At 36.8% G+C, this 23,332-nt stretch overlaps 2 protein-coding genes across 2 annotated transcripts; both read left to right on the plus strand.

Annotated features, from left to right (window-relative positions):
- Nucleotides 1–1,053: 1,053 nt before the first annotated feature.
- Nucleotides 1,054–2,042, plus strand: LOC124393052 (complement C1q tumor necrosis factor-related protein 3-like). Its single transcript, XM_046860363.1, has 3 exons — nt 1,054–1,101; nt 1,326–1,454; nt 1,566–2,042. The coding sequence occupies exons 1-3, from the start codon at nt 1,071–1,073 to the stop codon at nt 1,841–1,843; spliced, it is 438 nt and encodes a 145-aa protein (XP_046716319.1). The 5' UTR covers nt 1,054–1,070; the 3' UTR covers nt 1,844–2,042.
- Nucleotides 2,043–2,384: 342 nt separating this feature from the next.
- Nucleotides 2,385–5,937, plus strand: LOC124393519 (complement C1q tumor necrosis factor-related protein 3-like). Its single transcript, XM_046861413.1, has 4 exons — nt 2,385–2,417; nt 4,075–4,114; nt 5,295–5,423; nt 5,530–5,937. The coding sequence occupies exons 1-4, from the start codon at nt 2,385–2,387 to the stop codon at nt 5,805–5,807; spliced, it is 480 nt and encodes a 159-aa protein (XP_046717369.1). The 3' UTR covers nt 5,808–5,937.
- The last annotated feature ends 17,395 nt before the right edge of the window (nt 5,938–23,332 follow it).

The raw sequence follows: 23,332 nt of genomic DNA on the forward strand, positions 1-23,332 counted from the left end.
ATAATAGGGTTAAATACATCAACGGAAGCTCGACTTGATTGACGCTGGAATGTTCCCAGGTAGCCTAGAGTTTGGTAAGGCAGCTGAAGTGCTGCATTATGGGATCTGTAGTTTGTGTTATCAGCGCTTCATATTACCAGGCCATTAATAACAATAATAATAGATCTATATAAAATCATCTCGTGGGCTGAATATAATTGTACGTCGGGCCGGATTTGGCCCGCGGGCCTGAGTTTGACACCCCTGCTCTAATGCGCTAATCTTACATCTGGACACTCGTTCCCAAAGCATTGTGACTCAGCTCGAGTTCCTGAAAGGGAACGTCTCTAGGTTGCGTAAGTAATTCCAATTCCCTGAAGATCGAGATGCTGCGTCTCCGAGCCACACTCCTTGCGTCCCTGCCCAGCTTCCCTTTTCATTTGCAGAAGATAGCTTCGGCTTCATGGATTTTTTCTCTAATCTTAAGAGAGTTGTGCATAAAGAAATGTCCTCAATCATGAATGAACTGAAGTGATGAAGCAAAGAAGAGTGGATAAAAATGTCAACAGAAAACATACAGTATATTTCAACTTATTGGTGCTGAAGGTGGATCTACATGTTACTAAACTCAAGAATAGACATTTCTGGAAAATACAAAAGTTTATCATGGTGGGAAGGGTTTTAGAATAGAGTGATGCCACTCAGTAATCATTAGCACTTTTTGCCACTCAGTAATCATTAGCACTCATTACCACTTATATATATATATATGTATATAAAACAAAAAATAATAAATCAAATTAATGCAGTAAGCTTTTTTATTATATTGATTGAATTTATTAATAATTAAATTAATAATAAATAATAATAATAATACAAATAAATTTCATTTAATACTAAATTTAATACTAAAAAATGTGTTAGACCCTATTTGCAACAGCCAATTTATATGAACAGGCAATAAACTAACACATGAGTTGAGTAAATACAAATCTCTAAACGCAGTAAAATGATAAAGAGTCATAATTTTATTGACGTGCACTGACTTAGGACTTAGGGGGAAAAGGTCAACAAACAGGTGTCTAAGAAAGATGGCAGCCTTGTCGGATTTAACAAATGCAGGTACAGAATCTCTTTTTTAACTGTTTAGGCAGTGGATCAGTACTTTGTTTTTTCTTTGGTAAAGCATGTGATATGTTGGTAGAGGTTTCACATGACCTGTTTGAAGTCCTCAAGGTTGAGAGATATGTTCTTATAGCCATATTGTACAAATTAAGAAATTGTTTTTATTTTGTGTTTTGATTTCTTTCTTATTCATTCATTTATCACTGGATTTGCAATCACAGACAGAACAAAGTTGGCTTTCTCAGTTGGATCGGGAATTCAGGGAACCTATGGACCCTTCAACACAGAAGTCACCTTGAGCTTTACCAAAGTGTTAACAAATGTTGGAAACGCCTACAGTCCCCACACTGGTACTTTCACATGAGCATAAACATAAATATTACTTTTTGTCCTTTTCAGTGTAACGGTAGTCTTTAAAAGCTCTTTATCTTTCTTTCTTTGTTTTTTTTTTTTTGCTGCAGGAATTTTCAAAGCACCAGTGAGAGGCGTCTATCACTTCTCAGTTTCTGTCTTTGGGAACAGTGACACTTATGTTGCAGTATATTTAATGAAGAATGTGCAGCGAATTTTTGGATTGTCAGAGTCTCCTAAAGGATCCAACATGTCTATTAGCCGAGCTATCAACCTACTACTGGAAAAGGGCGATGAGATTTACTTAAGGCTTCATACCGGCTGTCAGATTTATGATGATGGCCAAACATACAACACTTTCAGTGGTTTTCTCCTTTTCCCAATGTAAATTTATATAGAGAGAATATGAGGGTTATTTGTTCTGCAGGTTGATTGCTGCATATGAGGGTTCTGGAGGAACACTGTCTCATTTCGCTGTGTACTGCCTGAGATATATGTGGTTTAAATAACAATAAAAGCTTATTTACTTCACTTGACTTGATGAAAGTAGGAGTCTGAGACCAAGGATTTAAAAAAATTAAATAAAATTTGCAACCAGAGAACAAGTTCCATGTGATTATATAAACATGTATAAATTTTATATATATACATTTATCTTTGCTAATGCTGCCATTACATGTGGAGATCATAATATACGTGTACACATTAGTATACAACACACACACACACACACACACACACACACACACACACACACACACACACACACACGGACACACAGAGAGAGAGAGAGAGAGAGAGAGAGAGAGAGAGAGAGAGAGAGAGAGAGAAAATGCATGTTTTCCCTTAATTTCTGAAGAAAGAGTGTAATTGAGGTAAAGAGAGTTTCTGATATGGTTATGAACGTGAAGCTGGAAGTTGAAGGGGTGATGATAAACGTCATCGGTGCCTATGCTCCACAAGTCAGATCTGAGATGGAGGAGAAGTAAAAATTCTGGAGTGAGTTAGAAGAAGTGATAGAAGGTGAACATAGGAATGAACAATTGGTAAATGGAACAAACTCCTACACCATTTCTCTTTCCATCCACACAATGATAGAACAGTTTAAACCCACCTCCAATGTTCCTGGCCTTACTCCCTTTCCACATGGTCTCCTGAACACACAACATTACCTTTCTCCTCTCTATCATATCAGCTACCTCTCTCCCTTTACCCGTCATAGTACCAACATTTAAAGTACCAACCCAAACCTCCACTCTGCTACACTTCTCCTTTTGCTGCTGTCTCTGTAGATGTATTCCTCCTCTCCTTCTCCTCCTTTGGCCAACAGTAGACCAATTTTCACTGGTACCCTGTTGGCTAACGATACCTGTGGTGGTCGTTGGTTACCCGGGCCTTGACCGATCCAGTATGAATTTCTCTTTTGTGATCCGCATATTTGATTTGGCACAAGTTTTACGCTGGATGCCCTTCCTAACGCAACCCTCCCTATTTATCTGGGCTTAAGACCGGCACTAAGAGTGCACTGGCTTGTGCAACCCTAATGGTTATTATTATTATTATTATTATTATTATTATTATTATTATTATTATTATTATTATTACATCTATGGGAGTTGACTGAATCAAAAGTCAACTCCCATAGATGGTATGAGAAAAATTAATAAAGCTAAAAACAACATACATTCCTCCCTAATTTCAAATCTTTTTCTTCTTTTTCTTCTTCTTCTTCTTCTTCTTCTTCTTCTTCCTCTTCTTCTTCTTCTTTTTGCTTTCTTCTTCTTCTTCTTACTTTCTTCTTCTCCTTCTTTGGTAAGGCAGCTGAAGCGCTGCATTATGGAATCTGTAGTTTGTGTTATCAGCGCTTCATATCACCGTGCCATTAATAACAATAATAATAGATCTATATGAAATCATCTCGCGGGCTGGATATAATTGTACGTCGGGCCGGATTTGGCCCGCGGGCCTAAGTTTGACACCCCTGCTCTAGTGCGCTAATCTTACATCTGGACACTCGTTCCCAAAGCATTGTGGTTCAGCTCGAGTTCCTGAAAGGGAACGTCTCTAGGTTGCGTATGTAATTCTAATTCCCTGAAGATCGAGATGCTGCGTCTCCGAGCCACACTCCCTGCGTCCCTGCCCAGCTTCCCTTTTCATTTGCAGAAGATAGCGTCGGCTCCACGGATTTGGCCCGCGGGCCTGAGTTTGACACCCCTGCTTTAATGCTCTAATCTTAAGAGAGTTGTGCATAAATAAATGTCCTCAATCATGAATGAACTGAAGTGATAAAGCAAAGAAGAGTGGATAAAAATGTCAACAGAAAACATACAGTATATTTCAACTTATTGGTGCTGAAGGTGGATCTACATGTTACTGAACTCAAGAATAGACATTTCTGGAAATTAGGACAGCTTATCATGGTGGGAGGGGCTTTACCAGAATAGAGTGATGCCACTCAGTAATCATTAACATTTCTTATAAAAGCAAAGAGTTCATCTTTGTGTTTCAAAAACTCTTTGACAATGAAGTCCATCATCTTTACATTGTTGGCTCTGCTTGAGTATGTGACTTGGGCTACACCTCTTTCAGATGATCACACTGAAACTTTAATATCAGCAGGATATATGTCCAAAAAAGCAGACAGAGCTTGGTGCTGAAGGTAAATATTTATGACAATTATAACATAAAATACTTAATAAATGTTTGTGTGTGTGTATATATATATATATATATATATATATATATATATATATATATATATATATATATATATATATATATATATAATAGGGGTGTAATGGCACACAGTGCACAACAGTTTAAATATGAATTCCAATTTTAAATAAAATGCCTGCTTGGTTAAATAATATATAAAATAATATTTTATAAAAAATAAAATACATATATAAACAAAATAGAATAAATCAAATTAATGCAGTAAGCTTTTTTAATTATACTGTTTAAATTATACTGTTTAATACATTAAATTAAACAGGTTACATTTGTTAGACCCTATTTGGGACTATGTGTGTTTTACATTTAATATTAATATTTTCTTAAGATATGTTCTGCTTACCTGTTCTACTTCTTTTAGCATATTTTATCAAATGTTTTAATTCCTTCCATCCTTTATTCATTCACTGCCTCAGTATGTTGAATTGTCAGGATTTGCTCCTTTCAAGAGAAATTATTGGAGCAAACACTAACGCATCTACTGTATATCGCTAGTGTTAGCGATGGCAGAATTGTGTGCATGCACAAACCAGCATCAGTGACTGCTTTAAAATGCCTTTCATTGACTTACCAGTAAGTGTGTGTGAGAAATTAACTGCTGGAACAAGTCAGTGTTTAAAAATATTGGTTGCTTTAATGACATTAGTCACTCAGATTCCAACAGAATTCTATGGAAATATTTTTACAGTGCTAACTGCAACAGCCAATTTATATGAACAGGCAATAAACTAACACATGAAATGAGTAAACAATAATCTCTTAACGCAGTAAAATGTTAAAGAGTCATAATTTTGTGGACGTGCACTGGCTTAGGACTTAGGGGGAAAGGTCAACAAACAGGTGTCTGAGAAAGATGGCAGCCTTGTCAGATTTAACAAATGCAGGTACATGAGCTCTTTGTGAACTGTTTAGGCAGTGGATCAGTACTTTGTTTTTTCTTTGGTAAAGCATGTGATATGTTGGTAGAGGTTTCACATGACCTGTTTGAAGTCCTCAAGGTTGAGAGATTTGTTCTTATAGCCATATTGTACAAATTAAGAATTTCTTATTTTGTGTTTTGATTTCTTTTTTTATTCATTCATTTATCACTGGATTTGCAATCACAGACAGAACAAAGTTGGCTTTCTCAGTTGGATCGGGAATTCAGGGAACCTATGGACCCTTCAACACAGAAGTCACCTTGAGCTTTACCAATGTGTTAACAAATGTTGGAAATGCCTACAGTTCCCACACTGGTACTTTCACATGAGCATAAACATAAATATTACTTTTTGTCCTTTTCAGTGTAACGGTAGTCTTTAAATGCTCTTTATCTTTCTTTCTTTTTTTTATTTGCTGCAGGAATTTTCAAAGCACCAGTGAGAGGCGTCTATCACTTCTCAGTTTCTGTCTTTGGGAACAGTGACACTTACGTTGAAGCATATTTAATGAAGAATGTGCAGCGAATTTTTGGATTGTCAGAGTCTCCTAAAGGATCCAACATGTCTATTAGCCGAGCTATCAACCTACTACTGGAAAAGGGCGATGAGATTTACTTAAGGCTTCGAGCCGGCTGTCAGATTTATGATGATGGCCAAACATACAACACTTTCAGTGGTTTTCTCCTTTTCCCAATGTAGATTTATATAGAGAGAATATGAGGGTTATTTGTTCTGCAGGTTGGTTGCTGCATATGAGGGTTCTGAAAGAATGTTGTCTTATTTTACTGTATGGTTACAATGACAATAAAAGCTTATTGACTTGACTTGACTTAATGAAAGTAGTAGTCTGAGACTTAGGATTTTAAAAAATAAATAAAATTTGCAATCAGAGAACAAGTTCCATGTGATTATATAAACATGCTGTACATTTATCTAATGTCAGCTAATCTGCTAATCAGCTAATGCTGCCATTACATCTAGAGTTCATATTATACGTGTACACATTAGTATACAACACACAAACACACACACACACACACACACACACACACACACACACACACACACACACACACACACACACAGAGACAGCATGCATAAAATGCATGTTTTTTCTTAATTGTTTGCCATCAGCTGTGTAATTGCAATAAGAAAATACTGCAGTTAAGAAATTAGGTTTTAATCAGATTTAATCATAACAGCAGGAAGTGCCATCTCATTTTCCATGTCAGATTGAATGAAATGTTTTTGATAGAGATTATATTTAGAGAAAGGTTTGTGTGATGTTACATTTGTTTGTTCCATTTAGTGTCATTTGTATGACACTACAAGGCCAAAAATGGACCAGCACCATCTTACCTCAGTGACCTCATCACATCTCGCACTGCACCACGCTGTCTGAGATCCTCCAGCACTGCTCGACTGGTACCACCTTCTCTCAGATTGAGAGGTAAGTACAATTCAAGGCTCTTCTCTGTTCTGGCACCGAGGTGGTGGAATGAACTTCCCCTAGATGTCCGTACAGCAGAGTCCCTGATTATCTTTAAGCGACGACTGAAGACCTACCTCTTCCTGAAATACTTAAATTAGCACTTTCCAAGTTTGTAGAATTCGAGTTATATTTATATTGAGTTTGTATTCTTTCGTACCAGTGTAAGATTTATTCACTACTAGAGATTTAAAGCACTTTTGTACGTCGCTCTGGATAAGGGCGTCTGCTAAATGCCGCAAATGTAAAATGTAAATGTATTTTTAATGTCTTATGTAAAATAATTTTAATGAGTATTGGTCAACTGGTGTAAATACATATTTGTTGTATAATGTATATAATGTATATAAAGTTTAGTGTGTTGTTCCTTATTAAGTTACCCTTAATAAGCGAGCCAATGGCGACTGAATCAAAAGTCAACTCCCACAGATGGTATGACAAAAATTAATCCAGCTAAAAACAACATACATTTCTTCCTAATTTCAAATATTCTTCTTCTTCTTCTTCTTCTTCTTCTTTTTCTTATTGTTGTTGTTGTTGTTGTTGTTATGTAGGCTGTAACATTTTCTAAATATTCAAAGGGCATTAACCCAACATTTCGTTACAAAGTTTGACCGCTAGAGGTCACTGTTAACCCATAATACACTATTCTACTACAATACGGATTGTTCTATACATAACAATTATTATTGTTGTTGTTGTTGTTGTTGTTGTTATTGCATTTATTTTCTAAAAAAAAAAAAACAAGCACACAGTACCGCTTAATGTTTGTTATTATCTCACTTCTGTATGGCTTTTTTTCTTATTGTTTTGTTTTACTGTTTATTAAATCTTGAAAAAATAATGATGCAATGGCGTATTTATGTCACAAATCAAATATAGAGAAAAAGACTTTTTAAAAAGTTATTTTTAAATGGCCCCCAGAAACACTTATTCTTACTATTTTTTTTTACATTTTTTAATGGCCCACAGTAACTTGTCTGTGGTCACAGGTTAAAGTAAGATTTTGAGAAATATTTAATGTAATGCAAGACTTGTTTTTTTTATAATTTCATAATTATTTAATATTAGAATTATAATTTCACTTCGTCACTCTAAGATTTTAAAGATTTTTTTGCGAATAAATGTAAAAACATGTAAGACGTTTTTTTTTTTAATATACATTTGTTATACTAAACTTTGTATTTTATTTTTTTCTTTAATTTTAATAATTAAAAAAAAACTTTTACAGTTACACAATCACAACCAAAATGTTTCTCTAGATAAAACTGTCGTTGTTCTCATGCTGATATTTTATTAAAACCATTAATAATAAATATTAAAAGAGATATTTATTTTAATACATTTTGTGTGCAGTTACAGTGAACAAACACCAGATGTGCGCAAGTGAGCCACGCTAAGCCACGCCCTTAGCCACCTCCTCCACAAACAAAACCCCTCCCGTTTCCTGTCCAGATCCCTCCTTCATTCTCCCCTTTCCCAGGGCCCCACCCGACCATCTGCCAACGAGGCCGACATTTTCCTGCCTGCCAGCTGTCTTTTTTTCATTTTCCTTCCTTTCTTTAGCAAACAGGGTGAAAGGAGGTTATTGAATCAGTCCCCCCTCCCCCTATCCTTCCATCCTCCCCTCCCTTTGCCATTGTGCTAAACATGACTCCTTTTTTCCTCTTTAACCACAGAAGCACATGGTGTCCCTGTTCCCTGGAGTTTTTTTTGGGGGTTCTTGTTTGTGATGGTTTTTAAAGTTTAAAAGGATGTTTTTAAATGCACATGGGTTTAAAATATAGACAGAGTGCTCAGGGATGAGTTTAGATGCAAATTTTTATGAAATTTGAAAATTAAATTATAGTTTCTTTGAAAAAAATATTTGGCTGTGTACTAAATGACCTAGTTACAAACAAAGGAGTGAGAGAGAAACTTAAGTTATTAAATGTGGCCTATTTGATAGATAGATAGATAGATAGATAGATAGATAGATAGATAGATAGATAGATAGATAGATAGATAGATAGATTCAATTATATTTGTATTGGGCTTTTAACAATGGACATTGTCTCAAAGCAAATATATTAGTATAATAAAACCACACCAAAGTCCAGGAGACATGAAAACAAACCTAGAATAAGCAGGATTGTTTGACACACATTTGGCATCCTGCTGTAGACCATTTAAGAAGAAGGAGGGAGGGAGGGAGGGAGAGAGAGAGAGAGAGAGAGAGAGAGAGAGAGAGAGAGAGCATAGTTTCGGGAAAGGGAGAACAGAAACAAATGTGACGTTAATGTGCTGAGCAACTTCATCTGAAAGGAATGTGAAAAACACCAATGGAAAAACACACACACACACACACACACACACACACACTGTGGGACACTGTGTTAAATGAAATAAAACAGGACATGTACCTTTATGAATTTGTAAAAAAAAATTGAAGAAATGTACCATACTCTAAAAACTTGATAGATACATTAACATTGATGGTGGCTTTCCAGATGTACAAGCTGCCCATTCAGTTGGCACTAATGCCCCCATACTGTTAGAGAAGAAAGCTATTAAATATGAGTGTAAATGCCCAGACACATTTCAACCCTGAAATTGTCCCACAAATTGTAGATGCAGTTTTTTCACAGATTGGTGAACTTCTGCTCATCTTTACTTCTAAGAACCTTTTTAATATTCACCTTTTATCTCCGGTCATGCAATTGACTTGTTGCCATTAAACCTCAAGCTGTTTCTTTTTAGTAACACTTAGTTTTCCAGCTTTTTGTTTTCTCTGCCACAACATTTTAAAAACATGTTGTGGCCTTCATATTATAAATGACATAATTCTTTCTTCAAAACGGTACATTTTACAGTTTAAACATTTATATGTTTTATGAATAAAATATGGGTTTATTGGATATTCAAATTCAGTTCATTCATTCAGTTTTTTTCTACATTTTACACAGCATCCACATTTCTTTGGAACTGGGGTTGCAAATTCATGTGAGCCATGATTCAATACCGCAAAGGTTATCATGGTGTCTGGCCTTGTGTTATGATTTAGTTGAGTGTATTACACTTATAACCCTTTAATATGACTTGTCTTTGACATAAAATCACACACTTGATGATTCAGTTCTCATTCACATGACTTCTTTCCTATCTTTGTTGAGAAGCTTTGTTTAGTCACCTCACTAGCTTTTACACTCAGTAGCCTGTAGGGGGAGATGTTGACCTTTGAATGACACGGTGCATTCCTGGGAAAACATGCAGCCATTTTAAAGCCCTCTCTTTCTCTCCCTCTCTCCCTCACTCATCTCTCGGTTTTTCACATTCTCCATCTTATTTGCTACTAACAAAAAATCATACTATTTTGCATGCTTTCCTTAACACACACACACACACACACACACACACACACACACACTACACCAGTGCTTTTGTCTCTTTAAGGGCCTCCCCATACTTCCAAGGCCAAATCTGTGTCAGTGTGTGTGTGTGTGTGTGTGTGTGTGTGTGTGTGAGTGTTTAACTACAGATCAGTGAAATCCACCATCTGTCTCTCGTCTCTCCTAAGTGTGTGTCTTCAAAATGGCTGGTTAATCTTCACCGGGTTTGTGTTATTTTCACTTTTACATGCACACACACACACACACACACACACACACTAGCAGTTTGTTCTCTTTTTCAGGAACAATTCAAAAGCAAAAGTTCGCCAATGGGACGCCATAAAAAATGCCCAGCTGCTGCTTTGACCCACAGGATCATTCCAGAAGCAGCTGTGTGTGTGTGTGTGTGTGTGTGTGTCTGTGTCTGTGTCTGTGTGTCTGAAATACAGGCCCAAACACTAAAATGGTACAGATGACTATACTTCACTATATACTATACTAATAATAATCTTACAATTAACAAGATAAATATATCTAACTTTTTACTACAGCAATTAACTAAATGTAATATAATAAATAGAAATTGTGAATTCAAATATATCTCTATCTTTTTCTCCATCTTTTTGTTGAGCAAATCTGTTACATGGATCGACATGGAATCTATAAATATTAGAAACTTTTTAGTTGCCATGTAGGAGATAAAGCACACAGAAAATCACTTTAAGTAGAAACAGACAAAAGTTGAGTGTGAGATTTTTGTGCAGCTGTTAGTCATGTTGTTGTGTATAAGGGAATATAAAATATGTAAAATATGCAAATCTTCAACAGAAGTGTTTGCAGTGCCAGAGTCTTCTCTTACTTGTCTGTTAGGCAAATCTTTCTTGGCTTATGGTTAAAAGTCATATACAGTCAAATCAATATAAAAATCCTGCTAGCAAAATAACAATAAAAACAACAACATGGTCATTGGATTTGTCCTGAATTCACACAACTATCTCTATTTTTTATTCCCATGCTTATAGAATTCACTATGTTTATGTGTATTCAGTGCATTGCCCAATGCAAAGTATTGCATTTGGCAATACATAATACTTTGCATTTGGCCTCATCTTGTTTGCCTGCTTGCAAATCTTTTGTGAATAACTTGACAACGCCCGAACCTGTGCGTGCTAGTGTGTGTGTGTGTGTGTGTGTGTGTGTGTGTGTGTGTGTGTTGCTTTACAATAGATTTGTAATGAGGTGGGATTCAATGTTTTTGTGTTTTTGTTATGGCTCTTTGATATTGAGGTCATTAGTGCAGCTTTCAGCAAATGAAAAAAGGTTTCAACTAGGAAACCATAAGCCAAAATGTATACCCAGTTTTTACCAATGAGTCAGATCGAGTGGAGAGGAGTTATATGTTTGTAGCTGCTGTAATGTAAGCCAACATTAACTAAATTGTATAGAGACACTTGAACTTCAACAGCACACCTAACCATAAAAAGATAAAAGGACATTTTTTTATGTAAAAGTTGAGTATTTTTCTATAGCAGCAAGCTTTATTTAATCCTTATTTATATGTTATTGACCACCCAGAAGTTGATCACACATTTAACAATAGTTAACAACAATTGCAATTTATATTATTTAAAAAGCAAATATGGTATATACGTTTAATGGACAAAATATGTTGTTCTTCCCCAAACGGTTACTACAAAGTTCGTGGCACACAATTGTTTTGGATGTCATTAGATGCATCTGACAATAACATTGATATGTGCTTTTTGAGCAACAACATTTAGTCCCAATTTGCTCTTATAATTCCCTCCACTCTTCTGGGAAGATGTTCTACTAGTTTTTGGAGTGTGCTTGTGGACATTTGTGTTCCTCAACCGCAAGGGTGTTAGTAAAGTACTGATAAAGGGTGAGGAGACCTGGGGTGCAGTCAGTGTTCCAATTCATTCCAAAGGTGTTTAGTATAGTTGAGATCAGAACTCAAGATCTTCATCTCCAAACCAGGTAAACCATATCTTCATAGAGCTCGCTTTGTGCACAGGGGCATTGCCAACAGGTTTTGGTTTTAAAGTTTAATACAAATTTTTATTATATCGTGTCCAAAGATATTATATACAATTATGTGCCTCCAGCATTATGGTAACAGTTTGGAGAAGAACCACATGGCAGGAAAGGTCAGTTGTCCTAATACTTTTGTCCATATATTGTATGAATTAAGGTTGTTACTAATGTATTCTACATCAATCAGAACTATTGAATCTTGACTCAACAACTTTACATGAATATATTTTATAGTATGGATCTTATATTTCTAGTTGATTTTCAAAATAATTATTGTTATAATTATACATTATAACGTTTTAATGTTCCTGGCCATTACACACTTATTTTGCAGTTGCATAGTAAGGACATGTGAGGGCACTCTGACATCACAGTCCAACCTGATGTGTGTGTGTGTGTGTGTGTATGTGTGTGTGTGTGTGTGTGTGTGTGTGTGTGTGTGTGTGTGTGTGTGTGTGTGCGCGGTTGGGGTGGGGGTTGTTTTTTTTTTTTTTTTTTTTTTTTTTGGTATCCTGGGAATTCCCCTTGTAGTTATCCATAGCTCTTTAACATAAGACTGCACCAAGTCCTTCCTGAACGCCCCATGATAAGAATTTTCTCTTCAGTTTTTTCATCATTTTGTCAAAAGAAAAAACTTGAATAAACCCTTTCGAAAACATTAAAGCTATCTCAGCTGAATATAACTTCAAATATAATCATTCATTAATTTAATCATATTATTAACATATTATTTTATGGTCATTAATGTGTGAAGCCATTTAATGTCTTGTGCTTTTTTCCATAAGTCATCCTTTATAGGCTATGAAAAATATTCTATTCAGCTCACACAGGATGACAGGTTGTTGACAAAGTCACACAGGATGTCACATCATGTGAACTTCCTTAAAATAAAATAAAATAAAATAAATAAAAAACATTGCATTCTCCCATTCTTTTTTAGTTGAACGGTTCTTTACTTTCTGTTACCATTCTGTTACACAAATTCTAAAAAAAGTAATTTTATTACTTAAAAAACAACAGTGAGGAAAATCATTATGAAGTCCTTAATGCCCATTAACATTAAGGAATGCTAGTTTGCTATATATTCGCATTAATGCTTGTTTAAGTTTATTAGTTTATTCTAAGAAACATCATGTAGAATAGATTAGAATATTTTTTAATTGGATCTTAGGCTCTTAGATAGTAAAATTGTGAACATGGTTTTAAAGGATTTAGTTAGTTTAGTGCTAATCACAGAATCAGCTTTTATACTTCAACTTGGAACAGATTTGTATACAATTTTATATTCCACTTATACACAACAACATGACTAATAGCTGCCTCACACTCAACTTTTGTCTGTTTCTACTTAAAGTGACCTCCGGTGTGCTTTATCTCCTACATGGCAACTAAAGGGTTTCGATTATTTATAGATTCCATGTAGATCCCTATAACAGATTTACTCTTAACAAAAGAGAGAGAGAGAGAGAGAGAGAGAGATTTATTCATTATATTACATTTAGTTAAATGCTGCATTAAAAAAAGTTAGATATATTTATTTTAATTATTGTAAGATTATTATTAGTATAGTATAGCATAGTCATCTGTACCATTTTGGTGTTTTGGCCTTTTTCTCACTCTCTCGCATAAACACACATACAACAAGAACGTTCTGAGCTACATAGAGAAACAGGTCTGCTTTTCATCATGTTCAGTAATAAGATTAATAAAGAAAAATGAGGGTCGGTGTGTACAGAAAGAGAGGCTTAGTTCATAAAGGAAATTCCAGCTTCTCAGTTCTAAGAATGTTTACTTTCCCATCACACCTTTACTCTGCCTTTCACAGACAAAGACTTATCAAAATGACAATGACAACATTAAGTATTAGATACTGTTAGCCTAAAAACTGAAACACATACATAAACACACACTGGAGTATGTGCCTCTGCCGTAACTCAACTCTGTGCATCTGTTCTCAATTAAACTCCCACACACTACAGTGTTGTTTATCCATGTGTGTGTGTGTGTGTGTGTGTGTGTGTGTGTGTGTGTGTGTGTGTGTGAGAGAGAAAGAAATTGATGTATTTATGCAATAAATGTTCCTATTTAAAACCATTTTTACAAGCTCAGAACTACCCAGATGTATTTGGGTACACAGGACAAAGTGTTTAACATAAACTTTATTGTGAGTATTATGTTTATTTTAGTCTCCACACTGACAAAAGGAAATCCTGCAATGTGTTTATATCCCTCTTTGTTTCATCCGTCGGATTTCCTCTGACAAGTCAGGGTCCAGGAAACTGACACAATGAGGTCCATTACCAAACAAAAACATATATACAGTTTAACTACAGAGAATCAAATACACAGGTGTATATACAGTGCATCTGGAAAGTATTCACAGCGCTTCACTTTTTCCACATATTGTTACAGCCTTATTCCAAAATGGATTAAATTCATACATTTCCTAAAAATTCCACAAACAATACCCTATAATGACAATGTAAAAGAGGTTTGTTTGGAAAAAATTGTCTATGAAAAATGTATAAAAAAAAAAAAAACAACAAAAAAAAATCACATACAGAAGTATTCACAGGTTTTGTCATGACACTCATTCAGCTCAGGTGCATCCTTTTCCATTGAACATCTTTCTACAACTTGATTTGAGTCCACCTGTGGTAAATTCAGTTGATTGGACATGATTTGGAAAGACACACAACTGTCTATATAAGATCCCACAGTTCCCACAGTGTATGTCAGAGCACAAACCAAGTAATGCATTTCAAGCAATTGTTTGTAGACCTCTGAGACAGGATTGTTTTGAGGTATAGTTTTAGAGAGTGGTACATAAACATTTCTGCAGCATTGAAGGTCCCAATGAACACAGTGACCTCCATCATCCATAAATGAAAGAAGCTTGGAACCACCAGGACTCTTCCTAGAGAGGGCTACATGGCCAAATGAAGGAATCTGGGGAGAATGGCTTTAGTCAGGGAGGTGACCAAGAATCTTTTGGTCACTCTGAAAGAGCTCCAGCGTTTTTCTTTCCAGAAGAACAAATATCTCCATAACTGAGGCAGAACTGATTCACACCGCAAAGAATAGCCAACGATATGATACATTAAAGCTTCTGCAGCTTCTGATGTGATGCAATACTATTCATTTACATTTACATTTACATTTGCGGCATTTAGCAGACGCCCTTATCCAGAGCGACGTACAAAAGTGCTTTGAGTCTCTAGTAATGAATAAATCTACACTGGTACGCAAGATTACAAACTTAATATAAATATAACCCTTGAATTCTACAAATGTAGAATTCTATTCACCCCCATTACAATGCAGTGCGATCCAATTTTGATTTGATTCAAGACTATGAAATTCAATGCAATGCGATGACAAAAAATAAAAAAAATAAAAAATGTAATGTATAAATAAAAAAATATGATGCTATGCAATTCAATATGGTACAGATCGATATTATTATTATTATTATTATTATTATTATTATTATTATTATTATTATTATTATTATTATTACAACACACACTCAGTTAGACTTCACCCATGTCTCTGTGCTACACTAATTTTGCATAGTCCTGTTCTCCTGGCTGGAGAGCTGCAGAGGTCAGTGTTGCTTAGTAAACAGCAAGCTGCCCATGTCATCACTCTGTGCCGGGGACTGTATGTGTCATCAACCTGCGCCCAAGGAGGTTGGTTGACTGAGGTATGGATGCAGTAGTGGATTTGGCCCTGATGGAGTCAGTGTTGCTGATGTGGAGAAGATCAGTTTCAGTGCTATTGTCTTTCAGGTAGATGGTGCTGCTGCTGCAAGCAGCGTGCACTCACACACTTTCAGCAGTGTATACTGATATAAATATAGTGCACAAATATCTGGAATTTTGAGACATTTTAGCCCTCAACATTGAATTCTGTGTCACTATCAAATTATAATAAGTTGTTTAGGATTAAAAACACTGTGAACACTAAATCACAGATTAATGTTAAATAAATGACTAAACCTCACCACATGGTGGAATGTGTGAGCTGAGCTGTTATGCACTCAGTTTGATCCCATGTGGAAGATACCATTTCCTTTTTTTCTTTTTTTGGGGAGTTGGGGGCATGTGAAAGCATGTCAGAAAGATGGGAGAAGTGTGTGAGAGAAGCGGTAAAGAATGTGATAAAAGTGTTTTGTGTCACACGATGAACATTTCACATGGTGTCTATTTTGTGGGGAAAATATAAGATATATAAGTCAGTATATAATGAATCATTAGGCTTTAATCATAATCACAAAACAACACAATAAATGATGATCTGTGGCAGAAGCTACGCGACCTCGGCGTGCTTCGAGAACCAGGCCTCCAGACCTCGGCATCGCCTGCGGCGGACAAAAGGATAGAGGAAGGGGAATTGAAAGTGCTGCGTGAGGAAGCGGAGGAAGCCGAAAGTGCAGAAAGCGAGCTAGTGCTAGGCTAAAAGCTAACCCTAGCCGGCCTGCTCTACCATTTCTCCTGTTAGCGGCTAGCCATGTTTCGTGCCGACAGAAATGCAGCTCTGTGCGGTAAGACTTGCGGCAGTGGTCTGTGGGTTTACATCAACAAGGAATGTTGTTAGAACTCTGTCCTCATTTCCACCTACTGCTCACTGCTGTTGGAGTTTATGGTTGATTTCATCAACTTAGAGGAGTACACGTCAACAGTGACCAGCTACATCAGCACCGCTTACAATGACCGTTAATGTGCGTGCGCTGCTAAAATCAAGTGCCCTCAGAGCAGGGGACTAGACGGCCTTAAAGACAGCGAGGGCCAATCTGTCCCGTGCCAAGAGAATCCATGTGGCACCGGTGCATGTGGCAGGGCATCCAGGCGATCACGAACTACAAGACAACATTACTGGCAGAGTGCTCAGAGAATGTGCAAAACAGCTAGTGGATGTCTTCACCGACATCTTTAACATTTCCTTGAGCAGCGCTGTTGTTCCTACGTGCCTCAAAATGACGACTATTGTTCCCTTGCCGAAGAAGTCTACTGTCTCCTGCCTCAATGACTATTGTCCCGTAGCGGCTACACCCATCATGATGAAGTGCTTCGAGAGGCTCATCATGAGGCACATCAGTCCAAACCACTCCCCGGACGATGCCATCTCCACGACCCTTCATCTGGCCCTCACCCACCTGGACAACAAGTCATATGTACGAAGGTTGTTCATAGACTTCAGCTCAGCATTCAACACAATCATCTCTCAGCACCTGATTAAGAAGTTGAGCTTATTGGGCCTAAACACATCCCTCTGTAACTGGATCCTGGATTTCCTGACTGGGAGACTTCAGTCAGTCTGGATCGGAAACAGCATCTCCAGCACCACCACACTGAGCACTGGGGTACCTCAGGGCTGTGTGCTCAGTTCACTGCTGTTCACTCTGCTAACTTACGACTGTGTAGCAATGCACAGCTCTAATCACATCATCAAGTTCGCAGATGACACAACCATGGTGGGTCTCATCAGCAAGAACGATGAGTCAGCATACAGAGAGGAGGTGCAATGGTTATCAGCCTGGTGTGGAGCCAACAACCTGTCTCTGAACGTTGATAAAACGAGGGAGAGGGTTGTTGACTTCAGGAGATCACAGAGTGACCATTCTACACTGATCATCGATGGATCCTCCGTGGAGATCATCAAGAGCACCAAACTTCTTGGTGTTCATCTGGCAGAGAACCTCACTTGGTGACTCAACACCAGCTCCATCACCAATTATGCCCAGCAGCATTTCTACTGCATAAGAAGGCTGAGGAAAGCCCATCTCCCTCCCCCATCATTGAACAGCTGCATCACTGCCTGGTTTGGGATCTGCACTGTCTCGGATCGCAAGACCCTACAGAGGATAGTGAGTCTGTCTTCCCTCTATCATGGATATTCATACCACATGCTGCATCCGCAAAGTTAACATCATTGTGAACGACTCCAAACGTTTTTTAAGAATAAGGGAGATGTGCAGGCCTGCAGTAACTACAGCGGAATAACAGTATGGTTTCCTGAAAAGGAAATGCACTACAGACACAATAGATGTTTTGAGAATGTTGCTAGAAAAGTATAGAGAAGGTCAGAAGAAATTGCATTGTGTGTTTGTGGATTTGGAGAAAGCGGACGACAGGATGCCGACGGAGAAGCTGTGGCATTGTATGAGGAAGTTAGTGGTGGAAGAGAATTATGTGTGGGTGGTGCAAGACATATATGAGAACAGTGTGCAGTAGGAACGGCAGACTGGTTCAAAGTGGAGGTTGGATTTCATCAAGAATCGTATCTGAGCCCTTTCCTGTTTGCAGTAGTGATGGACAGGTTGATGGATGAGGTCAGACAGGAGTCTCCATGTACTAGGAAGTTTGCAGATTATATTGTTATTTGTGGTGAGAGTAGGGCGCAGGTTGAGAAGAGCCTGGAGAGGTGGAGGTATGCGCTGGAGAGAAGGGGAATGAAAGTGAGTACTTGTAAGCCAAAGACCATGTTTGTGAATGAGAGGGACGACAGTGAGTGGTGCAGTTGCTGGGAGAAGAGGTGGTGAAGGTGGATGAGTTTAGGTACCTGGGGTCAACAGTGCAATGTAATGGAGAGTGTGTTAGTGAAGTGAAGAAAAGAGTTCAGGCAGGGTGGAGTGGGTGGAGAAGAGTGATAGGAGTGATTTGTGATAGAATAGTATCTGCAAGAGTGAAAGCAAAAGTTTATAAGACTGTGGTGACACCTGCTATGTTGTATGGTTTAGAGACAGTGGCATTGAGTAAAAGACAGGAGGCAGAGCTGGGGGTGGCAGAGCTGAAGATGTTGACATTTTCATTGGGATTGATGAGGATTGGACAGGATTAGAAATGAGTTTATTAGAGAGACCATGCATTTATAACGTTTTTGAGACAAGGTGAGGGAGGCCAGATTGAGATGGTTTGGACATGTGCAGAGGTGGGACATGGAACATATATCGGTAGAAGCTGAGGATGGAGCCAGCAGGAAGGAGGAAAAGAGGAAGGCCAAGGAGGAGGTTTATAGATGTGGTGAGGGAAGACATGCAGGTAGTTGGTTTGAAAGAGACGGATGTAGAGGACAATGGGTTATAAAGACACATGATCCACTGTGGCGACCCCTAATGGGTGGAAGAAGAAGAAGAAGATGATTCTGGTTAATTACTCTGAAATGTAAGAAATAATGTAGACAGTGTGGATATAAGACAAGAATAGATTTATTTCAGAAAGGAGAAAGGTCATCTTGCTTTAAAAAAGTTCGGACATTAAAAAGGAAATCAAGGTTAGAGGTTTAACAACATCAGAGACTAATGATGGACAAAACACAGTCTGGGATTTAAATTAATTTAGCCTTATATAGTATTTAAAATGCCCAAAAAGAACAATGATTTTGAAAACTATGAAAGAGCATTCTGTAATTATGCAGTAAACAAAAATGTGTTAAATAACCCAAAATATGTTTTATATTTTTAATTCTCGAAGGTATGAACATCCACCATATAGTACACAAGCATAGCAATGATGATCAGGTGATCAGGAATGTCTCTGTTCTCAGTCATGTTTACATTCCTGTATTCCTCTGTCTTATCCACATTATCCCCATACTTCTTGTTTCCTTCTGCCTTGCCCATTGTTAGCTTCATAAACTAGTCTACGTCTGTGGTGTGTGAGAGCCAGGAAATTATACACAGTGATAGATTGGAAAAGCCGTGCAATGACTGGAAATAGGTTGATGTCCTGAAAACGGAAGTAAGAAGTAGAAAGTACAGATATTTGTGTAAAAATGTAATGAATCAAAGTAAAAGGTTGTCTGAAAAATAAATAGTGAAGTAAAGTACTGATACTAGAAAAAATCTACTTGAGTACAGTAATAAAGTATTTGTACTTTGTTACTTATTACCTCTGATATTTATATAAAACATTTCCCTGTCTGCCAATTCCCACTGAAAATAACCAGTTGCCAATAACCAGAGATTGGTGAGAACCTGTATTTTGACTGTTGACTAGCGTGTTGCCCTCTATAGTAATAGACCCAATTCAGCATACAGATCGAAGAGCACAGCTCTAGGGAATCTAAATTTGCTTATTAGCCAATCATCATGGGCCAGGGAATCATTGTTTTGTTTAATAATTTAAAAATAAAATAGCCCTCAGTGCAGTCACAAAATGTCAGTTTTTGTTTACCTGAACATGCATTTACTTTCTTCATCTTCTTTTAATTATAATTAGTCATTTACACATAACACATAACACAGTGCTATCCATCATCACATCCCCCCTTCTTTAAAGAAAACACTGAACTTAATGTTATTTTCTAACACATCTAAAATTTCACTAAATATAACAATTTAAATCAATGTATCTTAGCACTAATTACACAGTTGATAAAACAACAAACTATAACATTCACACTGCTTTATTGCTATATTTTAAGCAATTTTACAGGTTCTTTTAATCTGACTAGAAGGTATGCATAGTGCGAATGCATGACTGTTTGATATGGAAGAATATTCAGAACATGATTCAAAAGTAATTGCATATTGTATTCTTCGTATTTTTCATATGTGGCCGCATAAATTGTGACATAATCCAAACGCAATTGCACTGCAACATTTGCATTTTTTTGCTTTCACAAACGCACCGTGACTATCAAATTTCGAGTCTCTTCTGCTTGTTGTTTTTCCAAGTAATTTTTACTCACATAGTCTCTTCTGAATAGTAAAATGTGAACTCTGTTTTTGTAGGATCTAATCGGAACTGCTGTAAATCGTAGTTTGGTAATTCTAATAAACGTATCCTCTGCAGCAGAGGTAGCTCTCGGTATTCCTTTCCTGTAATGGTCCTCATGAGAGCTTGTTTTATTATAGTGATTGATGGTTAGCTTGACTGCACTTGGGATATATTGAAATTTCTTGAGATTTTGAGACTTCTCGGATTGACTGACCTTTTAAGAAATTTTTTTAAGAAATTATGTACTGTCAACTGATGGTCTTAAGCACATTAAGAAAGCAAGAAATGTCACAATTAAAATATAAAACATATTCTGGATTGTTTAAACTTTTTGTTTACTACATAATTCCATACAATGCATGTGTGTTCACATCGAACATCTTTCCAGAAGTTTGGAAGTAATTATAACCTCAAATGGATACTAAATGTAGAATATATTGCTCAAAAGCACACACAACACACACACATATTTGTACTCAAGAGCATTAATAAAGTTAAGTAGTGGTGTTTAGTGAGAAGGCATATATATATAGAAGGCATGTGTATATATATATATATATATATATATATATATATATATATATATATATATATATATATATATATATATATATATATATATATAATTCAAAATTCCAAAATTATACTTCCTGCACCTTGTTAAAGGGGTCAGTTTGCAGTGTAACAACATGAATACAGCAATGCCAAGGTCATCCATCTATTACACTACCATCTGTGATCTCTGTCTCAGTCTCTCTCTCTCTCTCTCTCTCTCTCTCTCTCTCTCTCTCTCTCTCTCTCTCTCTCTCTATTTCTCCTGCTCTATCTCTCTGTCTATTTTCTGTATGTTGCTAGTTTATGATATACCCTGTAATCTTTTTAACAAGTTAAAATGCCTGGTGTAGAGGCCGCACCTAATCACAAACCAGATTACAGTCTTTATCTGATTATCAGGGCAGCTAAATGCTAATGTGAAGAGTCTGGCTCTAAAGCTGAACTAATGTAGGCCTTCACTTACTTTGTTTTGGCTTTGGTTTGGCCTACTTGCTCAATCTCACTGCAATGCAGACCTTCTTATAAGTTTTAAGCATGGCTCACTTTATACTGGGTCACTGGTCCACAATTCAATTATTTTTTCTCTCCCATTTATTCCCTGCTGCCTTTTTGCCTGAAAAACTCTCAGAGGAATAGAGTGATAATGGAACTTTCAGTGCAGCAGCAGCTGCAGTCTGATTTAGACTTTTTTCAGTTTTAATAGTTTTGGATGAGGATGACAGTAGACATATCCTTATCATCAATTCTGTCATATTTGTATGGAATAAAACAGTGGGTCATGTTATAGGAAAACAATCAATGATAGAATGGTATAATAAAGACTGCACAGCTAGTTCTCTGCTCAAATGCATAAATAAAAAATCTAATTCTTTACGCTTTGAGGTTTTCTGTAAGGAAATGTTAATTCAACATTTTTGGACGGAATCTCTTATGACAAAGCTTTGTAACTCTCTGAGTTAAAGCTGTAACACAGACATGTGATTCAGGCTAGAAAAGTTTATGCTTTGCAGTTTTTCATTTACATGACAAGCTGCATTTTTTGGCTTATTAACAAGAGAGTGAAAAAAGGGTCTGTTGAGGTTACTGTCTGCTAACACGAGAATACTTGTTTTAAGGATGTTCTATGACAATATCTATAGACATAAATGGATTAAAGTAGAACAGTGTGGTCAAACCTTTTTGTAATTGTAATCATTGTCATTGCTTTGGTATAAGAAGAAATAAAACACATCTGTGTCTGTAAAGCAAATGAAATCAATGATTGTTTGACAGCATGACACCATGTTTTAAGTTCCATATGAAGTGAATTTAAACTTGTATGTAAATTGAGCACATATAAAGCCAAACACATAAAAGTTATATAAATGACAACCTATAAGAATGTTATGGTTTTACACAACAGGACATAATATTAGCAAGTTTAGGTAATTAGCTAAATACAGTCTCAGAAGAACACAAGCTATTACACTGTGAAATTGTTTCTTCTTCTTCTTCTTCTTCTTCTTCATCTTTTTCTTCCTACTCCTCTTTTTCTTCTACTTCTTTCGGCTGCTCCCATTAGGGGTCGCCACAGCAGATCATCAGTCTCCATACCCCCTCTGTCCTCTACGTCTGCCTCTTTCAAACCAACTACCTGCATGTCTTCCTCCACCACATCCATAAACCTCCTCCTTGGTCTTCCTCTTTTCCTCCTTCATGGTGGCTCCATCCTCAGCATTCTCCTACTGATGTACCCATGTCCCTCCTCTGCACATGTCCAAACCATCTCAATCGGGCCTCTCTCACTTTGCCCCTAAAACGTCCTAAATGTTTTGTCCCTCTAATACTGTGACATTATTAATTTTACAAAAATAAAGACAAAATGGCAAAGTCATGTATGAAACACTAACTACACCTTTACCAATGTCTAAGTAGCACCTAGGTGCTGCTAATCAAATGCCTTAATTTATCATCAGTAAATTTAACTATCTTTATGAAAGATTAGTTTTAGAAGTTTGCCTGTCTGGAGCATTCAGGTGTGTGTTAATACAATGC

This window comes from Silurus meridionalis, chromosome 11, assembly GCF_014805685.1.
Source record: "Silurus meridionalis isolate SWU-2019-XX chromosome 11, ASM1480568v1, whole genome shotgun sequence".
Classification (NCBI taxonomy): domain Eukaryota; kingdom Metazoa; phylum Chordata; class Actinopteri; order Siluriformes; family Siluridae; genus Silurus; species Silurus meridionalis.

Bases quoted from the DNA above. Each gene is read 5' to 3' on its own strand.
- LOC124393052 (XM_046860363.1), top strand. From the start codon at position 1,071: ATGGCAGCCTTGTCGGATTTAACAAATGCAG. The intron at 1,102-1,325 runs GTACAGAATCTC...TTGCAATCACAG, and splicing joins GTCGGATTTAACAAATGCAG to ACAGAACAAAGTTGGCTTTC. The intron at 1,455-1,565 runs GTACTTTCACAT...TTTTTGCTGCAG, and splicing joins CGCCTACAGTCCCCACACTG to GAATTTTCAAAGCACCAGTG.
- LOC124393519 (XM_046861413.1), top strand. From the start codon at position 2,385: ATGATAAACGTCATCGGTGCCTATGCTCCACAA. The intron at 2,418-4,074 runs GTCAGATCTGAG...TAATATCAGCAG, and splicing joins TCGGTGCCTATGCTCCACAA to GATATATGTCCAAAAAAGCA. The intron at 5,424-5,529 runs GTACTTTCACAT...TATTTGCTGCAG, and splicing joins TGCCTACAGTTCCCACACTG to GAATTTTCAAAGCACCAGTG.